This window comes from Gymnodraco acuticeps, unplaced genomic scaffold (genome assembly GCF_902827175.1).
Source record: "Gymnodraco acuticeps unplaced genomic scaffold, fGymAcu1.1, whole genome shotgun sequence".
In the NCBI taxonomy this organism is placed as follows: domain Eukaryota; kingdom Metazoa; phylum Chordata; class Actinopteri; order Perciformes; family Bathydraconidae; genus Gymnodraco; species Gymnodraco acuticeps.
The window spans coordinates 2,377,981-2,397,757 of NW_022990673.1; the positions used below are offsets into that span (position 1 = coordinate 2,377,981).

General features: G+C 40.3%; 1 protein-coding gene across 2 annotated transcripts; it reads right to left on the bottom strand.

The window, feature by feature from the left end:
* Window positions 1-642: 642 nt before the first annotated feature.
* Window positions 643-19,189, bottom strand: kita (KIT proto-oncogene, receptor tyrosine kinase a). 2 transcript variants are annotated; one of them, XM_034229775.1, is made up of 21 exons: window positions 18,867-19,189; window positions 16,567-16,821; window positions 15,202-15,486; window positions 14,970-15,109; window positions 13,904-14,075; window positions 13,578-13,764; window positions 12,650-12,765; window positions 12,289-12,403; window positions 10,241-10,425; window positions 8,552-8,658; window positions 8,288-8,414; window positions 7,644-7,748; window positions 7,287-7,397; window positions 6,980-7,121; window positions 6,717-6,811; window positions 6,491-6,621; window positions 6,022-6,144; window positions 4,790-4,901; window positions 4,595-4,694; window positions 4,242-4,347; window positions 643-3,059 (listed from the first exon to the last, which is right to left on the bottom strand). In XM_034229775.1, the coding sequence occupies exons 1-21, from the start codon at window positions 18,919-18,921 to the stop codon at window positions 2,874-2,876; spliced, it is 2,955 nt and encodes a 984-aa protein (XP_034085666.1). In that variant the 5' UTR covers window positions 18,922-19,189; the 3' UTR covers window positions 643-2,873. The 2 variants fall into 2 exon arrangements, with proteins under 2 accessions (XP_034085666.1, XP_034085665.1); XM_034229774.1 differs by having other exon boundaries at window positions 13,904-14,096.
* Between the last annotated feature and the right edge of the window lie 588 nt (window positions 19,190-19,777).

The following is a 19,777-nucleotide window of genomic DNA, read 5'->3' on the forward strand; positions in this document are numbered from 1 at the left end:
TATTGGAACCACGTCTCCTGCCCCTCAGTATCACGAACCTGAGTGCCTTGTTGGTACTTGGAATAATTATTTCCTTGGGTGCAATTCCCAAGGTGGCGTTCTCTGGCTTTTAGTTGAATAGGATTTCCAACAAACACCCCCCACGTGCCGCCACACTACCAAAAGGCTAGATGATAAACAGTCTTTATACAGTAAATACATATGTGTAACTGATTGACATTTAAATGTTGCAAGCTATATTTTAAATAATTGTGTTGAATGTCTATATTCCCCCACTGGCCTAATAACAATGAAACTACAAAGATAGGTCTAAGCCTTTCTCTCTATTAAACTTCCTTAAGTCTGACAAACAAACATTTAGTTCAATGGTGGGATTTCCTTCTTGTCTCTTATCAGTTAGATCCTAAAACAATGGACTCTGCCCACGCTTGTCTGCTCTCAGTGCTGCGGTCCTCCTCGCGGCTTTCCCCTCACGACCAGATGTCCCTTTCTGGGCTGTAGCCAGAGGATTTAGATTAGAGCAGGAAGAATAGCTAAATAAAATCAGATTGGGTGTCATCCGCTACTGTATTTTACACAAAAAATATCAACCTACATCTCACAGCTATAAAGACAGGATCTGATATATTTGTTATGGACGCCTTAGACCAACAATGTTTAATTGGGAATTTAATATACACATTTTTATTTACATTGACACATGTATTAGCAACACACCAAATGTACATGGGATAACTTAACTCTCAGGTTTAATAATTATGTTGATGAATACAGAAAATTCTTGGCTGACAAATCCTGTAATATAATTTTGATAAAAATATGAGCACTGGAATTAAACTGATTAAAATTATGAATCAAACTAAATTTAAACATTTGCCAAAATAAATCTCTTTTCTGTTGCCATGGTCACAGAGACGCAAGCAGCTTTTTTTTAAACGGTTGGAAATCTGTGCACACATAAGAAAATACAGCATTCAAATTCAGCATTAATGTACCACACCTTCATTGTGATAAACATCTTCAAAAGCATAAACATTATTTTACAATATACGCCTGTTTATATTTACAAAAAGACAGAGCAGTGTAACTGAGGGATAATTGTAGATGAATAGATGAACATTTAGAAGTGGCACCTCCATATGGAAATTACTTAAATCCTGCAATACAGACATGTGCACAAACACAAGTAGACATTCATGCTACACACACGCACGCACGCACGCACGCACGCACGCACGCACGCACGCACGCACGCACGCACGCACGCACGCACACACACACACACACACACAGGACAATTTCCTTCAGCAGGGCTCTTCACAACAACATCCACTACTGGGAAGAGGGGAATCATAATGGTCTGGACTGATACAGACTACTGGCTGAGAAGTGCTGAAAGTCCCACTTCTAAAGGCGGATACAGCTGGATACAAAGGAGAGAGGGACTGCTGGGAAACCAGCTACTGGTCGCAGAACAATGAGATGACCAACACACGGAAGCAGAGCGCTGTACGCAGCCTTGACGTCTGAACAGAGAGCCCTGAAGACGCATTGGCTCATCTCAGGGAATATTGCAGTCCACTTACAGTAATGTTATTTAAAATGTGCATCATACGGACTTGATCCATGATATATACTGTACAATTGAGAGCTATAGCAGTATCATGGGCAAAAACACACCAATTGCCTGTCAGCCAGAAGAATAAAGTGTTCCTTTCCTGTTCCTTCATAAAAGGAGGAAAAAGGTAAAAAGCAGAGAAATCATGTATCAAATGGCAGTACCTGTCTCATGCTTGTAAACAAAGATCATACACTGGATGTGGCATGAGAGCAAACCATATAAACCTGAAATTATTTACAACTTTACAAGAGAACTCTCCAGCAGTCCAGCTGTCAAAAAGTGAAACTATACACCTGCATTACATGCCTCTGTCACAAAGCTAAGATGAACACTAGGAGTTACAGCTTCCTCAGTGTCTTCTTTGTCAAACGTTTAACTATCCATGTCATCATATAGCAATGACTAATATAATTGCCTACAGATATGTACATATACAGTCAAAAGCACTTAAATGAAAAGCTAGCGTACCATGTCTATCTCATATCTCTGAACTGTGTTTACAGTGTTGGTGGGCCGATCCATGAAATGCTTTGACGGATCCAGTAAAGTAAGTTGCTCTCAAGGTAGTGACAACCAACATAAAAACAGCAAAAATATATTTCCTGAATGACTTGAAGCAACTCTAAGCAAACCAACAATGCTGACTAATAGCTTATATACCAGTGTCTCGATATATCTATATTTAAATTGGCCCCCAAAGATTGTTTTCTTCATATCAACACAGATCTGAACCGTTATATAATACTGACAATAAAACAGGAAAAGAAAAAGAAAAAAAAAGTTTTTCCTCCAACAATTGCAACTGCCAACCAAAAATGGAAACGCTACATAAACATGTGTAACAGAAAAACAACAAAGAATAACAAAATGAAACATTTACAAAGAAAAAAACTCCAATAGATAAACAGTGTGAAGGACATTTTTTAACAAACCCCCCCCCCCCCCCCCCCCAAAAAAGACATAACAGTCTAATAATCTACTTATATGACAGTGTTAGAGTAACCGCTGATATCTCTCCACCCTTCTCGTTGCCTTAACAGTTCTATGTTATAGGCAAGGGAGCATTAGTCCGACTGTCCTCTGTATTTAGCAACAGTAGTAATGACAATGATGAAAGCCATTTGTCCTTTGTTGTTTCAGGTAACAACACATGCTGTTGGTACCAGGCCAGTGTGAGGGTGTAGTTGTAGGGTGAAATGTGGCGGAACATTACAGGCACTTCATGAGGCAGCCAGAGAGGTGGAGTGGGTCCTTACACCCGTTGTGCTCTGAGGGTTGTCCCCTCGAGAAAGACCTCGTGCTGGACCAGTAACGGCTGAGTCGGAGCGCTGTTATTGCCAGCAGCAGAGTTATGACTGTGAGGCGCAATGCTCTCAGAACTTTGTTCCTCCCTGGCTCTCGGCGTAACAGGAAGCCTGGAGCTAAAGTTCAAATAGATCTGAGGATTAGGAAGAAGGGGTAAAGAGGACAGAGGGATCATTATTTGATATTGTTTTTGTACTGCAATTTCAAACATTTCAAACAGTAAACATTACTATACATCTCATTTGAAGACATGGACTCTTTAGTGACTTTAATGTTGTTCGTGTCATTTTCCCATGAGCTAAAAGCAACACTTTTCTGCCGAGAAACAAGAAGCCGGCTTCAGCCCAAGGCAAATCAAAACAAAAGGTCTTGAGCCAGGGTGACTGCTCTTAGATGCTTCACTAAAAACAGCTTTGCTTTGAGCTGAATGCTAACAACGGCTATTGAAATGTATATGTTTAGCAGGTATTTATTTGCTCACCATTTTAGTTTAGCAGGTTAGACATGACTGACACAGTGACTATTTTAAAAGACACAGATATTGTGGGGTTTGAACATGGCATCAAATCTTGTTTAATCTGTACGAAAATCTATTTGAAAAAAAAACTAGCCATATAATCTTTCGTAAAACCACAATGTTTATGTCTTCTTACATTTTTGTATGGTTTAAACAAGATACAAGGTGTTTTTAAAGCTTTTAACCAGCCAGTCATGCTCACATTTGAGTGGTATCAATCTTTCGATCTTTATCTTAGTAAGAAAGCAGATTATATATCCCAAAATGTTTACATGACATTGACATAAGGAATTTTCAAAGCTATTGGAGCTTAAGAAGAGAGTCATGAGAACAATTGGACCATGATATGTAGCATGGTTAAATCAGACCAGCTGAGAGTTGTCCCCTCGAGAAAGACCTCTTGCTGGACCAGTACATATCTGCTCATGCTGTGAGAGGAGAGGCCCCTGACCTTCAGCTGACGTATGTGTGAAAACTCAGGAGTTTAAAAGCAGTTTTGAAAATCACAAATGATTAGCTTTAGCATTTAGCATAGAAGGCAATGTTTTGATTCAATGTGTATATATCTTTCTATATTTTATATTTTGTGGAAGCTCAAAATTGTGTCAAAGGTAGGCCTATGATCAAATGAACCGTTTCACAACAGATTTTACCATTAAAGGACTCTGGAGCCGGTCCTATTTCACAACCACATATTTATGTTGACTGCCTGTGAGTCTTCACGGTTCATTATCTTTAAGAATGGAATTTATAACCGTAAAGGTAAAGTAAACAATATCAAAGAGAGGAGCAACCTACATGCTTTGTGGCATCCGTCAGCTGTTGTTCAATCCTTTCCACAACCTTCCTGAAGGGAGGTCTGTTGAATGGGTCAGCATCCCAGCAGGACCTCATAATATGATACCTGCACAGCAGCAGAAACATAAACACTTTTACTTGCCTGCAGTTATTACATCGCCCCGTTCTTTTTTCGTATGTATATTTTTTGTTATACTTGTGAACAGCCAAATGCAACAGGATGAGAGCAGACTGCTATGCAAATCCCACACATTGCATTTTTTAAATATTCTTACCACCTCTATCCACCATTTCACACCATTTCTCCTATGCTCTTTTTACACACACTTATTAACTTTTTTAAAACAACTCACATTTCACTGGGTGCAAACTCTGGAGCATCCATCCTCTTTCCTTCTTTTATCAGTTTGTAGAACTTGGCATCTACAGGCATGCCAGGATACGGACTGTTTCCTACATTTAGCGGGGAAGATTCAGTTACATTGTGGAGCTCTGAAAAACACACAGACAGCCAGATAAACACACACACAATAGATAGATAGACTTACCTAGTGAGAAGATTTCCCAGAGCAAGATGCCGTAGGACCACACGTCACTCTCAAATGTATACACACACTCAAAGATACTTTCTGGAGACATCCATTTCACAGGCAGACGAGCCTGGGAAAGAAAGCATTGAGTAAGTAAATAGAGAGTTGAATTTACTCAAAATGTAAAACCTTCCAATTCCCTAGTGATGATTTCTTTCTTTTCTGCCTTCTTTAAATGTGGTTGGCGTCAAACATATGAGTGACTGGCTGCTTAATGAACAGACTGTACAAAATGCCAGGAATGCACACAGCGTTTCCCTGAGAATCTAAAAACTCATAGTTCACAGCCGCTCTGTGCCGCACACACCTGATACGCACAGATACATTCAAGGACACATCTCACATTTGGGAAACTTTAAGGTCATTAAGCCATCACAGGCGCACACCAACAGATTTGCATCTCGTATAAATACTACTACTTTTTGTCTTTGTACCTGCGACCAAGGCTATCATAATGGGTATATGGCTTCCTTCATTCAGTTTGTTGGCTTAACAGTTGCTTACAGTTTATTGTGCTTTGATGTAATGTGTCGGTTTACATTATTAAGTAAGTAAGTTATAAGTGTCATTTAATATGTGTCAACCATTTCCCTTATTAACTTCTTTAAGCTTCAGTGTACTTGCTGCATTAGCAAGCTCACGTTAGCTTTGTCAGTTCAGGTAAGGTCAGTACAATGGCGCCTAGGTGTAGTCTTTAGTCTTTTCTTTATTGGGGAACTTGTTTGCTTGGTGAAACCTGTTTTAGTTTAGTATTGTGCAAATCTTCATTTGGGTAAATCTTCACACATTAAAACGTCACAAGAAAGTCAAAGGCAGATGGATTTCTAGTTTTGACTTGAATAAGTGTTGTAAAACATCATCAAGGATTGATTTTAACCTATTTTCTCTGAGCTTTGAGCAGACTTGTCTTAACAAACATACAGATACAATTAACTTTCTAGTGATCTACAACAGCCCTAAGGAGGAAGTTTACATACACAGTACATCTGACAAGTAAAGGCACAATAGACAAAGCAGGGACCCGCCCAATAAGCTAGTTAATTCCTTTACACATCTATTTAGACTGTTTCAAACCAGAACACTGAAGCATAGGGTTTGATTTAGGATTATAATGATATGTTGAAGGGGGGGTGCATGAGAGACACCATTGTATGTATCCTGAACTCTCTGTGTCTTTAGTACAAACTTACATTGCCTTTGACTACATAGTTGGAGTCCATGTTGATGTCTCGTGCCAGGCCAAAATCACAGATCTTTGCTACTCTTCCTTGAGTCAGGAGGATATTTCTTGCAGCCAGGTCTCTGTGGATACACTGAAAAATATGCAGAACCTCTTTAAAGATCAAATGGAACATGTCATATACATCACAATCAATAACACAACATTTGATTTGGATTAAGTGCTTTTTCTAATGTGGTTTGGTACTGATTTTCCACACTTGACTCTGTAACAGACAACCGCTGACACTGATACATGAGCTTAATGGTCACAGTATCTTGCCCTCGCAGCAAATACATCTTTTAACAGCATGCTCCAACATGCATTTAAGATCCGTTTACTGGCTGTGCAACATGACCCTTGCTCTGTAAGATATCACGTCAACAAATTCACATCAAAGTTTAATCCAAAGGGTATGACAGTGGTAATTTGATGCTCACATTTTTGGAGGCTAAGAACTCCATGCCTTTGGCCACTTGGTGTGAGAAGCTGAGGAGGTCTTCTGTGTCCAGAGACAGACCATCCTCTTCAAACATCTCACTCTCTTCATCTGCTTCAACATAGGAGCCACCTGAGAGGACAAAACAGGACAGAGATTTTTTATTGGTCTGAATCCTACTGTATATTTTAGGATTGAGATATTTGATGAATGACTGGCTTGCTTGCCTTTGCGTATTGAGCGTCTCTTCTCAGAGGATGAGCTGAAAGGCGGGTTGCCAGCAGCAGAAGGCCTCATGGTCATGTAGCCGTTCAAGCTGTCACTGTGAAGAGGAAAGGAGCAGTCTGGTCTTAGCTGAGCACAGCCACACATAGGCACACTGCTGTCCAAATACCCTCCTCCTACGCACACTCTGGATAGTAAATACTAGTACTCTCTTTTCTCTTACACACACACTATAACTTTCATTACACAAAAATAAAAACCTTACCCAGCTGTGTCTCTCTGCGGCATCACGTTGCGGTAGTGGCAGTCTTCTTCGAGCTTATAGCAGATGAATGATTCCCTCTTTCTGCGTAGAAAGTTAAGAAGGTCTCCAAAGCAGCAGTACTCTGTGATCACCAGTGTAGGGCCTTCAAACAAAGAAACATACCTTAAGATGATGATCTTACCAGATACATAGATTTAGTAATTTGGCAAAACTATAGAGGTGGCACACTCATTAGATTATGTCCACAATCTCTGTTGTTTCACTCTAAAGTCTTAAATGAATATACAGGACAACATGGCTGCCGCACCTCCAACAGTGCAGGCTCCCAGCAAGTTGACAATATTCATGTGGTTTCCCAAGTAACTGAGGACTTTCAGCTCTGACATCAGCGCCTCTTTCTCTGTGGCGTGAGCGCTAGCTGTGGGGGGAAAAACATTTGAATATAATCAGTAACATTATCAAAAGGATTAGAGTAAACTCAAGTTGAACTATGATTATGGATCATCATCTGGTATTTGGAGGATAAATATATTAGTTATTGTTTGAAGGAAATAAAAAAAGGTTCCTAAATATGATTTGTAGCAGTGTGCAAATCACCAAATACAAATATTCTTAAACTATGGTCTAAAACCAACAAGTAAGACACATGTGAAACAACGCTTACATTTGAGCATTTTCACAGCCACCGTCATGACTGAATCTGCTTTGGAGATGCCATATGCTGTGGCTTCCACCACTTTTCCAAATGCACCAGATCCCAGTGTCTTCCCTGAAAAAAGATGACGGACATTAAACTGTTATTCCCAAGACTTTCCCCCTCCAACAAACTGGTTTTATGCCGCTGTTCCTCAAACAGCACTAGTTTTAGCCCCCGGGCTGTGTACATAGGCACCAGGACATGCAGGATCCTGTTTAAGGATTGCTAAAAACACCACCCATAATATGTCAACAATATTATGTTTGCAGTGAAGGAGTGGACTTTCATAATGTATGAGCTGTGAAACTGGTTAGTAACAAGACACATGGCTAAAACCTCAACATTGTGTAACTTGACACAGAAATATTACAATTTCTCAATCAGCATGAAGTTGCCTGCGGGTGACAGGGTTATCTCATTCTGACTGCACTGTAAGGCCTTGTTATTCAAACTATTACTGTCACAAACCCTCATCTATGACCACATCAGAATTTATCTGCGCCTACAATGAAGACACTTGAATGTCAGAAATTGCATATTAATGGATTTGTAAAGGCCTAGACACAGCTCTTAACGCTGTCAACATTGATAAAGATGGACAGGGCTCTTACCAAAGCGCAAGTTATTCCGAGGAAACTCCCACTGGTGATCGTACGGTAGCTGGGTGGGGTCAATGTACACATAGTTGTTTCCATGGATGCCCTCGATAACTTTCCACTGAATCTGGTATTTGGGTTTCTGGCAAGAATTCAAATACAATGATACACATTATTAATGCTACAATGAAGTTTCAACATGCTGTTCTTTTGATTTATCATTTCCCAAACGTGATAGAAGAGGGCGTGCCATATGGGAAGAGTGCAGAGCTGTCTTACCTGCATGTACTTGTAGAACAGTATGATAAGGACGAGACAAAGGATGCCTGCTGCCGATACCGAGCCAATTAACAGAGGGGTGAACAGATCATGGGTGACAGTTCTCTCTACAGGGAGAGAGAAATTATATAGTGAGATACAAAAGCAGTTGCAATAGAGTCTATTGGTGACTTGTTCAATGGTCTAATATGTTTACACTCTAAATGACATTGCAAAGGGGCATTAAGGTAAGCCAGAGAGGACTTAGTCACGGTGAAGCACACTTTGGTCAAATCACAGCAAACGAATCAAATTATTTATGTATTTATATGTTCCCATTCTCTGTTATATTCTTTGTTTGCAATGTATGCACATCATTCAGTTGAACTGCTTGACATCTGTTTTGATTATACAATACCTAACTGTATTTACTTTGCCTTTACAGCTGTGTCTCTGTGGGTAATTATATGTAATCAGTGTTCTGTCCCTTTGTGTCTGGCTGTTTTTGATGCCTTATTGTTTTTCTCCTCTGCACGGTGGGGTGTAATAAGCTCTTTAGAGATAAGCAGCTTTCTTTCCACTTCAAATCGGAAAATGCAGAGTCTGCAGGAACTAATCCCCTGTAAACCTGTCAGTGGTTTCTATAGCTCTATGTATTCCCTGCTGCAGCTCATTGACACCTCCAAGCCTCCCACTGCCCCAGAACGCCAGCAGCCAGGACTCCTACTGAGCTCCACACTCTGAGCGCCTCCGCCTGGTCTGCTGTTACTCTGCGAAGCACAAAATTCCTCTGCACACGCTCCCAAAGGCTTATAATGCTCGCCCACATTCCCGCTGTAGCCACAGTTAGCCCCCCATGTCCTGCATAAACCCGCGTCTCCACGTTTAGGCCGGGACAACTGCTGTACTTTCAGCTATTGCACTTGAGAGTTCATTATAAAGCATATGGGAGGGCCGTTAAACAGAGCGGATTTGGAATGATAAAGTAAACAAGAGACTGTCAGGCCGTTGTGTCCTTGGGCAAGACACTTCACCCGAATTTGCTCCTGTGGGTATTGTCCACAGTAGATGACCATTACATGTAGGCTATGTATGATCTGTATGTGTAATGGGGATTGGTAAAGCGCTTTGAGAGTCATTGATAAAGCGCTATAATAAATATAAGGATTATTATTATTACTAAAGCTAAATCCTATATTTAAGTTACACATCTTATCGTGGTGAAACCTGTCTGAGGATTTTCTCCTTGCCTTTGTTTAACAAACAGATTATAAACCACCAACTTCTAGTAGTAAAACCACACCTATGGGTTAATCATTGCCAAAATCATTGCTTGTAGTAAATATTTTGAATTAGGGATTAAGTTCCATGTGGAGTTTACAGAATTACTAACGTTGTTTCACAATGCACAAGGAGGAATGAGTCATAAGCTTAAAAAACTACTAACATCAGTTAAAAAACTGTGAAAAAGAATACCAGGTGGATACAAATATGGATAAAATGGTCGTGTCTTTGTGTCCTATTATATAATGTTGACTTCAATGGGCTTGATTATAATCTAAAATTGAGGAGATGGAGAAGATTACATCAAATCAGCAACAAAACATGAGACTGGCGACGGGCGCCCCGTTCAAGATCACGTGGCCTGCATTTAACTGACTGCATACTACTTTATTTACGCAGGTGTGTATATTTATGATATCTACTCACCGCTAATGGAAAAGAGTGTGTAGGCCTGCTCTCCCTCCACCGTCGCCACACATTCCAGAGTACTGAAACGTCCCCTGCTGACGTTCACCCGACTTTCCACCTCCGTCTTCCCAAACATGGGGCTGAACAGAGTCACAGTGATGACATTGTGCTCTTCCTGGGTGGCATTCACCTGTTGGGAGCACCTGAAGGCAGAAATGTTTGCATTGTTAATAATTGGCTGTGGGGATCAGCGATTGTCTCACTCTGACATCTGATCTCTCGCCTTAGTCACAGAAGTAAAACATTCTGGATTTCCTCAGACTTAAAAACTATTTTTGTGATATAAAACATATCTTTTTTTTTTTTTGCAAAACATGCAAAATCATGGACCCAAGTCGACCAGAAGTCATACAAATGGTTAAGAATTCAACCTATGTTAATGAAATAGTGAAAAACAACCCGGGGCTTATCTTTCACAGCATCACACCATAAAAAAGCAGCTGTTATCAACATGTTCCCTGAACACAGGCCCACTCTGGACACATCACTTTCACGTTTTGCACATACATGTTCGTGAGTGCATGCAATGAGTTTTAATTGGATTTGATTGTGATTACTGAATTACTGGATAAGTTTGGATAATCACTTATGATTCACTGCCTGTGCTGCATGGGATTGGTGTTGATGCGACCAGGTGCTCCTCCTTCGACACACGTTCTGTTTAACACAATACCAGGCGCGTCCAATTGGATCCAGGCAGACATCCAAGGCACCTACCAACAAGTTAATCTTTCTCCCGTCAAATCCCACAATCTGAACATTCCCTGCATCATCATACAGCTGACTCTATCCAACGTGTCCTTAAAGTGACCTTTAGTATCCCCAACAGACTCTTCATATGAGTTTCCCAAACATCTAAACGTGAAACTGAAAATAAAGATCAGATATGAACTGAAATGGTGGGTGGATCTCTTGTAACCAATGGCTGGCGCTCATCATCAATAGAGTAACTGAACATACATCTTGTGGCTACAGTTGAACACACAGACATGCATGCTTCATTGCTATTGCAAAAGCCATTACATGTGTTGGCAAACATCAACATACTAATTGGATTTTCATTGTTATGGTGCATGATGCTTTTGATTTTGGTTTGGCAGCTTTTCTTTTGTTTAGTCGGTTTGATGACCAGTCTGCCTAATAACGTTTTACAATCCATGTTACTACTTTAGACTCTAGTTGTTAGGTGCACTTATTAAACCATCCCAGCATGTTCTGTTTAACCAAACTACTGTTTATTTTTAACTAATAAATTAGGGTAAATGTTTTGACAAAACACAGGGCTTATCTTATTTAAAGCTACTTATGAAGCCCCATTAAACATGGTTGCAAATAAGTATTTCTCTATAAAGTTAAATATTAACGACTCAATAAGAAGCAATTATAACTCATTAGGACTGTGAGTATTTCTTATTGGTCAGATTTAACTGGAGTTGTAGAAGTAACCCCTGTTACTTTCATAGATACCTTTTGATTGGTGCAAAGACATTTTACACCCCAATTTAGCTCAACAACTGAAAACTAAAGAAAGGCACAGACAATACATTAACGCACCAAACTCTTATGTTAAACAACCATTAGTGTTTGGTCTTGTAGCTGCCAATTACCAAGCCCCAACTGACTGGAATACTTTACCTGCTGCCATTAGATCTCTTGCATCATTGGGTTTATTTAAACATGCATTATCATCTCACTTTCAACTGGTCTGTACTTGTTATTAATGAAACTGATATTGATGAAACTGATTTGCTTGACTGTCTCAAATTGTAATGATTGTATGCATTGCTTGAATTTTACTTAACAGACTGTATGTGGTTTGTCTTGTGTGTCATGTTTTGCATTTTGTCTTTTTGTTTATGTATGTCTGTAAGTTGTTGCTATTGTCGGGACCCCCTTGAAAACGAGATGGTGCATCTCAAGGGGTTTATCCCAATCAATAAAAATGTCTATATAATTACAAAAGCTGATTGATGAAAAAGGTATATAATCTTTTATTAAAATCTCACCGGGCATATGGCTGCTCACAGTAGTACCAGGTGATCTGCGGGGCAGGAAACCCCTCTGCCACACAGCGTACCTGTCCGTCAACTGGGCCCTCATGAGATACAATCTCTGGTTTACCTAGGAAAAACAAGTGAGTCAGAGCGTGTCAGGTAAGAGATGAATGACAAGCTGGAGTTTTTTTTATTTGCATTGAACCGAGTGAGCTATAATGATACAGTGTAAGGTTGAGAGCAAGACCTCATTTCCCACAAAGAAAAAGGTCAATAAGAGCCTTTCCCACATGTCAGCTCCTAAGGTTAATACAGTTCGTTATATGGCTTTAGGGAAGAACAAACCTTTAAAAAAATCATTAACACAACCTACTGATCACAAAGATGGTGAATGTGTGGTTTACTGAAGCGTCACCGTTGGAGGCTTGAAAGGTGTAAACACCGCTCTCTGACATTTTCAGTCGCACGAGCCTCAGCTCACTGCTGTACCTGAACACAAATTACATTTTTAGCATGAATGCATTCATACATTTTTTATAAGAATAAGTGCTTTTACATTTATTTTACAAAACTGGTATTTCCCTTTTATGTTTATCAATGCTGCCTGAGAAGATAAAGTATTTGCATTTTGAAATTATATCAAGTATTTTTTTTTTGCTCTTAAATGCAAATAGTTGATTGACAGTATACGTATGTAAATCAAATATATCAAATAACAAGTAGAACAACATGTAGTGGTATTTTCAAAGATCTTTTGGACTCCCTGAAAAAGGCTTCATTCTGTTAGGTCTAACATCATTTGCCATAACAACAAAGGTGTTTTGGTTGTTTAAAAAGGGAGTGCCTTGGAGTCTCGAGCAATTTACAAACTCATTTTAAGAAGCTTTTTTCAATAGTCGAGGTTACTTTTTTCTCACAGTTGATATGGATTTATTGATTTCCAATAGAGGATTAAAAGGTCATCTGATATTTTTCACAAAATAAAAAAAAGGTTGAAATGAGTGGAAAAGCATACAGCCTTCAAACATATTAAGTAGTATTTCTTTAAGCAGAAATAATTATTGTTTTATTTTCCTGTATATGCAATTTATATTTCGACACTCTCGTTTCACCAGTGTTTATGGAACGCTCTTAAAATTCCTGCTGCTCTTCTCAGCTGGCTGTTACAAGTGAAGCCGATGCATTAACACTGCCCTAACCTGCAGCCAAACCTAAGTGTTAAATTCCACTCCGCATGGGTAATGAACATTTCCATCTATGTGGTAAAAGTGGAGCACTTAAAGCGTGTGTGTTTGTCTCACCTGTACTCATGGACGTGAGTGGTGATGACATGGTCGGTTGTGTTTCTCAGCTGCTGGCCCATGAAGCTCCAGGAGAACCAGTGCAGCTTTGGATAAGCCTCCATCTCAACATTTAGGGGCAAATTCTCGCCTGAACGTACATGGATGGTTTCATTGATTGCGGGTGTTAAATTGATGAATCCTTTTTCTGAAAAATAAGGAAATGAGACACTGTTATCAGGATTTGAAGATGTCAAATGTTGTCTATATTTCTTTGAAGTGTCCAGACCTCACAGTTCAAAGTTCAAGTTAGCAAAAGGCGGCTTCAAATATCTTCACACACTCACCGTAAACATCGAGCCACACTGACTGTGAGCTGACCCCTTTCTCATTATCAGCTTCACATCGGTACCGTCCAACGTCTTGATGTCCGACCTCAGTGATGGTCAAGGTGGCGCTGCGCACGTGAGTGAAGTTCTCCTCCAGGATACGCGAAACACCGCCAACCTTTGGTGGTTGCTGTGGATACCAGACGGCACCCTGTCAACGCCCAGAGATCTCTAGAGATTAACCCCGTCTGCATATCTATCCTCGCCAAGCACAGCACTGACATGAACACACAACCGCCTGCATGCAAGTAAACACACGCACACTGTAGTCCACATGGTTCACACAAAGCCAAGATCTTTGACCCCTCTCACTCTCTCATCAGAACAACCACTGATACCAGTACAGGTGAATCTCTCTATTAAAACAAAGAAGTATTTTAATCTAATTGGAAAACATAATCATTTCTTTTCTAGTTTGGAACATTTAAATGTAACAATTTTCAGGTAAAAATCAATGCAGCTGACAGTCTTTAGGTCTTTAGGTGTCATAACATTTCATGACTGCAAGAAAAAAAGACATGTGGTGAGTATACTTCCACACGTCTGCTGATATTTAGTAGTTGACTTTTCCCAAACATTAAAGTGAATTATCTGGTTTTACTTATCATAGCCCGTTTAAATCTTAAAAGCAAACAATCAACAGTTAAGGGTGAATTCACAAAAGGAATGTGCAGCTTTTGCTAACCCCAATTCTGCCGCAAAGCAAATAGCGTCTTGATGATTCCATGCTATTTGCACCTACTAAAATTACAAACATTTGGCCCTTTTCAGTGCAGATGAGACTCACTGCAAACACCTGTAAAATTCAAAGAGACTAACCCAAATAACCACACGCAGTTAAAGTGCGCTTAAATGCCGTAAGTTCAATACCTTTTGTGAATCAGATCTCGCCACGTTGAAGATTTGTTTTTCAAATTCTAGTTTTATCAGCAGCCACAAGACATTCTTTGTGAATTTGCCCAATAATCTCTATAACAACAGATCCCCCACAGCACCCAGCAAAGGAAAGGTAGAAGAGTCTCACCGAGCCAGGTGGGGTGACCCACTTTAGATGGATTTCTCCATTGACATTAGTAGTGTTGCAGGTGAGGGATAGACCTTCATCCCTGATGAGAATCACTCTTTTGGATGCCTGCATCTCAATCACAGGAGGAGCAATGGGGACTAAAAGGAAATCAAAGGAAATTTGACTGAATTATCAACCTGTGCTTTTGGAGCACCAACGCACATACATACATGCATTTAATCCACTTTACCTGGTCTCACGATCAAGTTGTATTGAAATGATCTGACGTTCTCTTCCTTGAGTCTTCCTGTGCACACATAACAACCTTCGTAGGACTTTTGTGTGTTGAAGATGGTGATGCCTTTCTCGAGGCTCGCAGAAAACTGGAGACCAGAGGCCAGAGCTCTACTTGAACATGTTTCCAGGCGCAGGTTGTCCAGACTTGGATCAGTCGCCAGGCAGGAGATGGAAGCAGTGTCTCCCTCTCTAGTAAGAATCTTGTCCACCATTGATTTTCTGAAGGGATTTACAGGATCTGCCAAAAAATGTAGGCGTCAGAGCTGTAAGCGGGGCTGTACACTGAATTGTTGAACTTTAGGTTTTGACAGCCATGATGTAATAATGCTACATCAAAATATACTTTTATCTTGTTGCCAAATCATATTCCATGTTGCCAATGAAATGTGGCACAAATTACAAACTACATTCTTTAATGAATTTTACATTTTAGTCCAATACCAATTTCACAAGATAACAGCTGGTGTAGCCAATTCTACAGTCAGAAATGATGCAATTATAAGAGTGTGAGTCAACCCCGGAACTTCAACAGATTAATTTAAGGAATGTTAACGTCTCTTTTCTTCCTGGCTTCCTGGCTTCATAGTGCTTCACTGATCCAAAGGTGGCAGTAACTTCACAAGAAGAGCACTGATGCTCTAACAAAATAATGAAGAAGACTGCTAGCTAATAAACAAGGTAGTAAACAGTAAAGGTATTTGGCAACACCAACCATGGGTGTTGCCAAATAGAACAGAACTTATAACGTAAAATTACAATATCTAAACTATAATAGTTACTTCCCATTTCTAGAATTGACAGTCACCATGACATACCCGGCAAAAGTAATGATTCTGCTGTATGTCTATAAAGTGATATCTACCCAGTAGAGGCAAAGAGTAGTAAAAACATTAAATTGTCCAATTACATAAATTCAATTCCAAATCTTTTTTAGTGATGGTACATGTGAGCCTCTCATCTAGTAAGTAGTGACTGCTTGTTTCTTCATCGGTTATGTGTGGTTTGTGGAGCCTGCAGTGATGGCAGTGGGCCAATGGGATATGAAGAGACATAGAGAAGAAAAATACAGTAAACTCAGTCATGCTCTCAATACATAGTTACAGTATCTACTGCACCTGTCCAGGGCAAAGATACCAACACCTTTGTCTGCGAGCACTCCCACACGCACTGTTCCCCTCCTCCGCTTTACTCTGCAGTCTGTCTCACCCTGCTCTACATTTTACTTCTCTTTCTTCTGTCTCACACTCAAACACCACATAATATCTAACACATGTAATCAACTAAATACCCTCAATTACTGAAAGTTACATCCATGTACCTTTCACATAGACGTAGATGGAGGTTTGCGCTTTGGACATTTCCTCTCGGCAGATGTAGCGCCCCATGTGAGCTGGCTGAGCCCTGGAGATGCGCACTGTGGACATCCCAGTAATCTTTATCTCTCCCCGCACCTTCGGCCGGTCCTCCCGCTGCCACTGCATCTCCTTCTCACCCTGGCAACGCAGCTCGAAGGGTGCGTTGAGCGGGACAACAAGGTGACTTCCAGCTGGGGTAATAGTTGGCTTGGTGTTGCCTATAAACCGATAGAGAGGGAAATCAATTGCATGTGAAACACGTCAAAATCATGAGGAGCCAATTTGGGTTCTCAACATTAGGAAGCAAAACCTCATGTGAGCATGATCATGGCCACATTGCTGATATGTTTGTTCAGCCAGAGGAAGAAAGAGAGTTTCTTTGTTTGAAAAACCTCAAATGAAGTTGTGCTAAATAATGTTTTTATAGAGCATTGGTTCCAAACCCATGGCCTGTGACTAATTGTGACTCCTCGGCTGTGTGTTATAGCCTCAGTGTGGACACAAGCTGTGAGCATGCAGTTCCACAAAAGAGATTGCATAAACAGTTGAAAATATGCAGTAGCCTATTTCACAAGTAAAACCCCAACTTAAACAATATGTTACAATACCTTTATTTTTAGATTGTTTTACATTGGAAAGACTGAGGCTTTGAATTCTGACTATCATCATAATGCAGGTAAAGATGCTTGGTGTAATACTCAACCTCTTGACATCTGAGCAGATCTCTGTAATTACATTATAGACACGGAAACATGACATAGGCCTACCTAAATCAACCCAAACAGAAAAAAGAAAACGAATGTGTGTAGCCTTCGGACATTTAAAATGCTTTAAAACAGGAGAGCAACAGTATTGTATTAAAATGTGTTAATTTAGAGAAGGTCTGTTCTGCTGGCTCTGTTTGCAGAGCATCTGCACCTATGCGTAAATATTTGTCTAACAACTGCAGAATTTAACTCAAAGGTTTTGTCATCAACAGTCCAGGGAGCTACAAATGTCCGTGAGGTATATTTAATAAATAAAATGGTATATGTTTTTATTGATTATGGTGAAAGTGAATTAGGTCTGACTGTCGCCTGAGTGAACAAGCTTAAGGCAAACGTAATAGCGTGCCCTGCATCACATGACCAGCAAGCCTGTGCACACTGCGTTAAGATGTGGCAGTCATTCAAAGTCCCTGATGATACCGACATGGCGTGAACATCAACGGAATCCCATGAGATCATAGCTGTACTTTCAAGCTGTCGTTCAGATGGAAATGAGAGAAAGAGCCCACCTGATGCCGCCCTGAGCAGCAGGAGGTTGGCAGACCCAGCGAGAACAGAAATCATGTGGTTCACAGTTTATCTGCAAGGTTGGCTGGTTGAATGCAGCTTGCCAAAAACAACGTTCAATAAATGTGCGAGCCGGAGAAATCGTCAACTATTTTTCTACTATAAGATAAAAGTTGACTTTGGACTGAGTTTCCTCGCATTTGAACATAAGGAATAGCACTTATGTTAACCATCATATAAAACAACGATTCAAGATGAAGTGTATGTAAGAAAAGGCAGTAAAATACAATTTGGTGTTTATGGACCTTGACATCTGGAGTAATGCTATGAAGATGATGTAAGGCGATAATTATTGCAATGTATTTTCAAAATTAAACCAAAATGCTCTAAAAGCTCTGTAAAAGTAACACGTGACAATATTCAAACAAAAGAAAAATGATATACGCATGCAAAGCAGTTCTACAAGTGCTAGTTTGCATGCTTCCAATGAGCCAGGAGTTGCCACTATATTTTCATGAAGACGGTTTTGTGCAGGGAGGAACACCGTATAAACCTGTCGCGTTCATCCAGAACATTACGACCAAAAGACCCTTTGCATCGAGCTCACATATCCCCCCACAACCTCCACTGTTTGATTACTTTTCTGTTCAATGTGAGATGTTCTCTGACAAAAACATGAATTATTAAAGTAGCTCGTTTTCATCCACATCATCAACCCAAGTATCCAATTTCCTCATCAGGTTTGAGTGACTTTACTTGGTCTTATCAGCAGCCTTCACAACTCAATGCACCAGAACAAAGGCAATTGAGTAGAAATGCACCATACAGTCAATGCTGACCAAGTGGAGCATTTAAATGCATGCAGATTACTACGCAAAATCGAGCTGATTACATTTTGGCATTCAAATATTGTCGAGCCTGTATTTTCCAAAAGTCAACAGCAACAAGTTGTCTGCATAGATAGACCAAGTGAAAATGATGAGTCTTACCTGGATGGAAGAGTAACTGTAAAAACACAGACAGCAGTATCCAGTGGTATTCCATAGTTATTATTCCATGGGTCTAGCTGTGAAGATGAGCCAGTGCCTCTCTGGTTGTCTCTACTCTACTCGCCGAGCGCCTCGGAGTTGTGGGAAGTTGGCTGCGGGCTCTGATAGAGGCGCACTTATAAGTCTTTAAAGGCGCAGATGCTCAGTACAGCTCGCAAAAGCAGCAGTCGTCGCCTGTATGCAAACATGTTGTTCTCCTGGAGCGAGGGGGACCAGGTAGATCTGACTGACTGTGGCGTCAACAAAGCGTTTATAGGGGCCAGTGGTGGAGCCTATTACTCATGCCCAACACAGGGAGGGAGGCGTTTGGGACCTGGTATCTGCTTCCGAGAGAGAAACACCAAGCGCACGTACAGAGTGTCAGAGCAAGATTCAGAATCCAGTCTTTTCCATCTGTTATGACAACTCTTTCCACATGTCTTAATGAAAACATCACCCCAATTTTTATTTTATTGTAAGGACACAATTGCCATAGTTCTCCATTAAATCGTATACTCATTTATTTCCATTTCACACAACCTCACACACGCCCCAAATCCCCCCAAAACCCAAATGGAGACAAGAACATCACATAATGACCCTTTGTCTTTTGCCGCCTCATGATACCACACATGACTGTTTGTGAAAGCTGGCACGCAGTCGCAGGCTTCTAGATTTAGCTTAGTTTTACATGGGCTATAAAACAAGAAAACCATCTTGATTGTTGTCCGATTAATGTTGACAGCAATGAGCAATTCCATCTTTATTGAAAACAGATGCAATGCCAACCACTTTAAACTGGCCCTTAAAGTTAATTCCTTTGGTTGCACATCATTTACCATATCCTCTTTCAAATTCTGGCCTTTTGTGAC

Excerpts from the sequence above, each read along its gene's own strand:
- kita (XM_034229774.1), bottom strand. The coding sequence starts at position 18,921 with ATGGAATACCACTGGATACTGCTGTCTGTGTTTTTACAGTTACTCTTC. Across the intron at positions 8,415-8,551 it reads TGTTCTACAAGTACATGCAG|AAACCCAAATACCAGATTCA; the intron begins GTAAGACAGCTC and ends AATTCTTGCCAG. Across the intron at positions 4,902-6,021 it reads ACTATGTAGTCAAAGGCAAT|GCTCGTCTGCCTGTGAAATG; the intron begins GTAAGTTTGTAC and ends TTTCTTTCCCAG.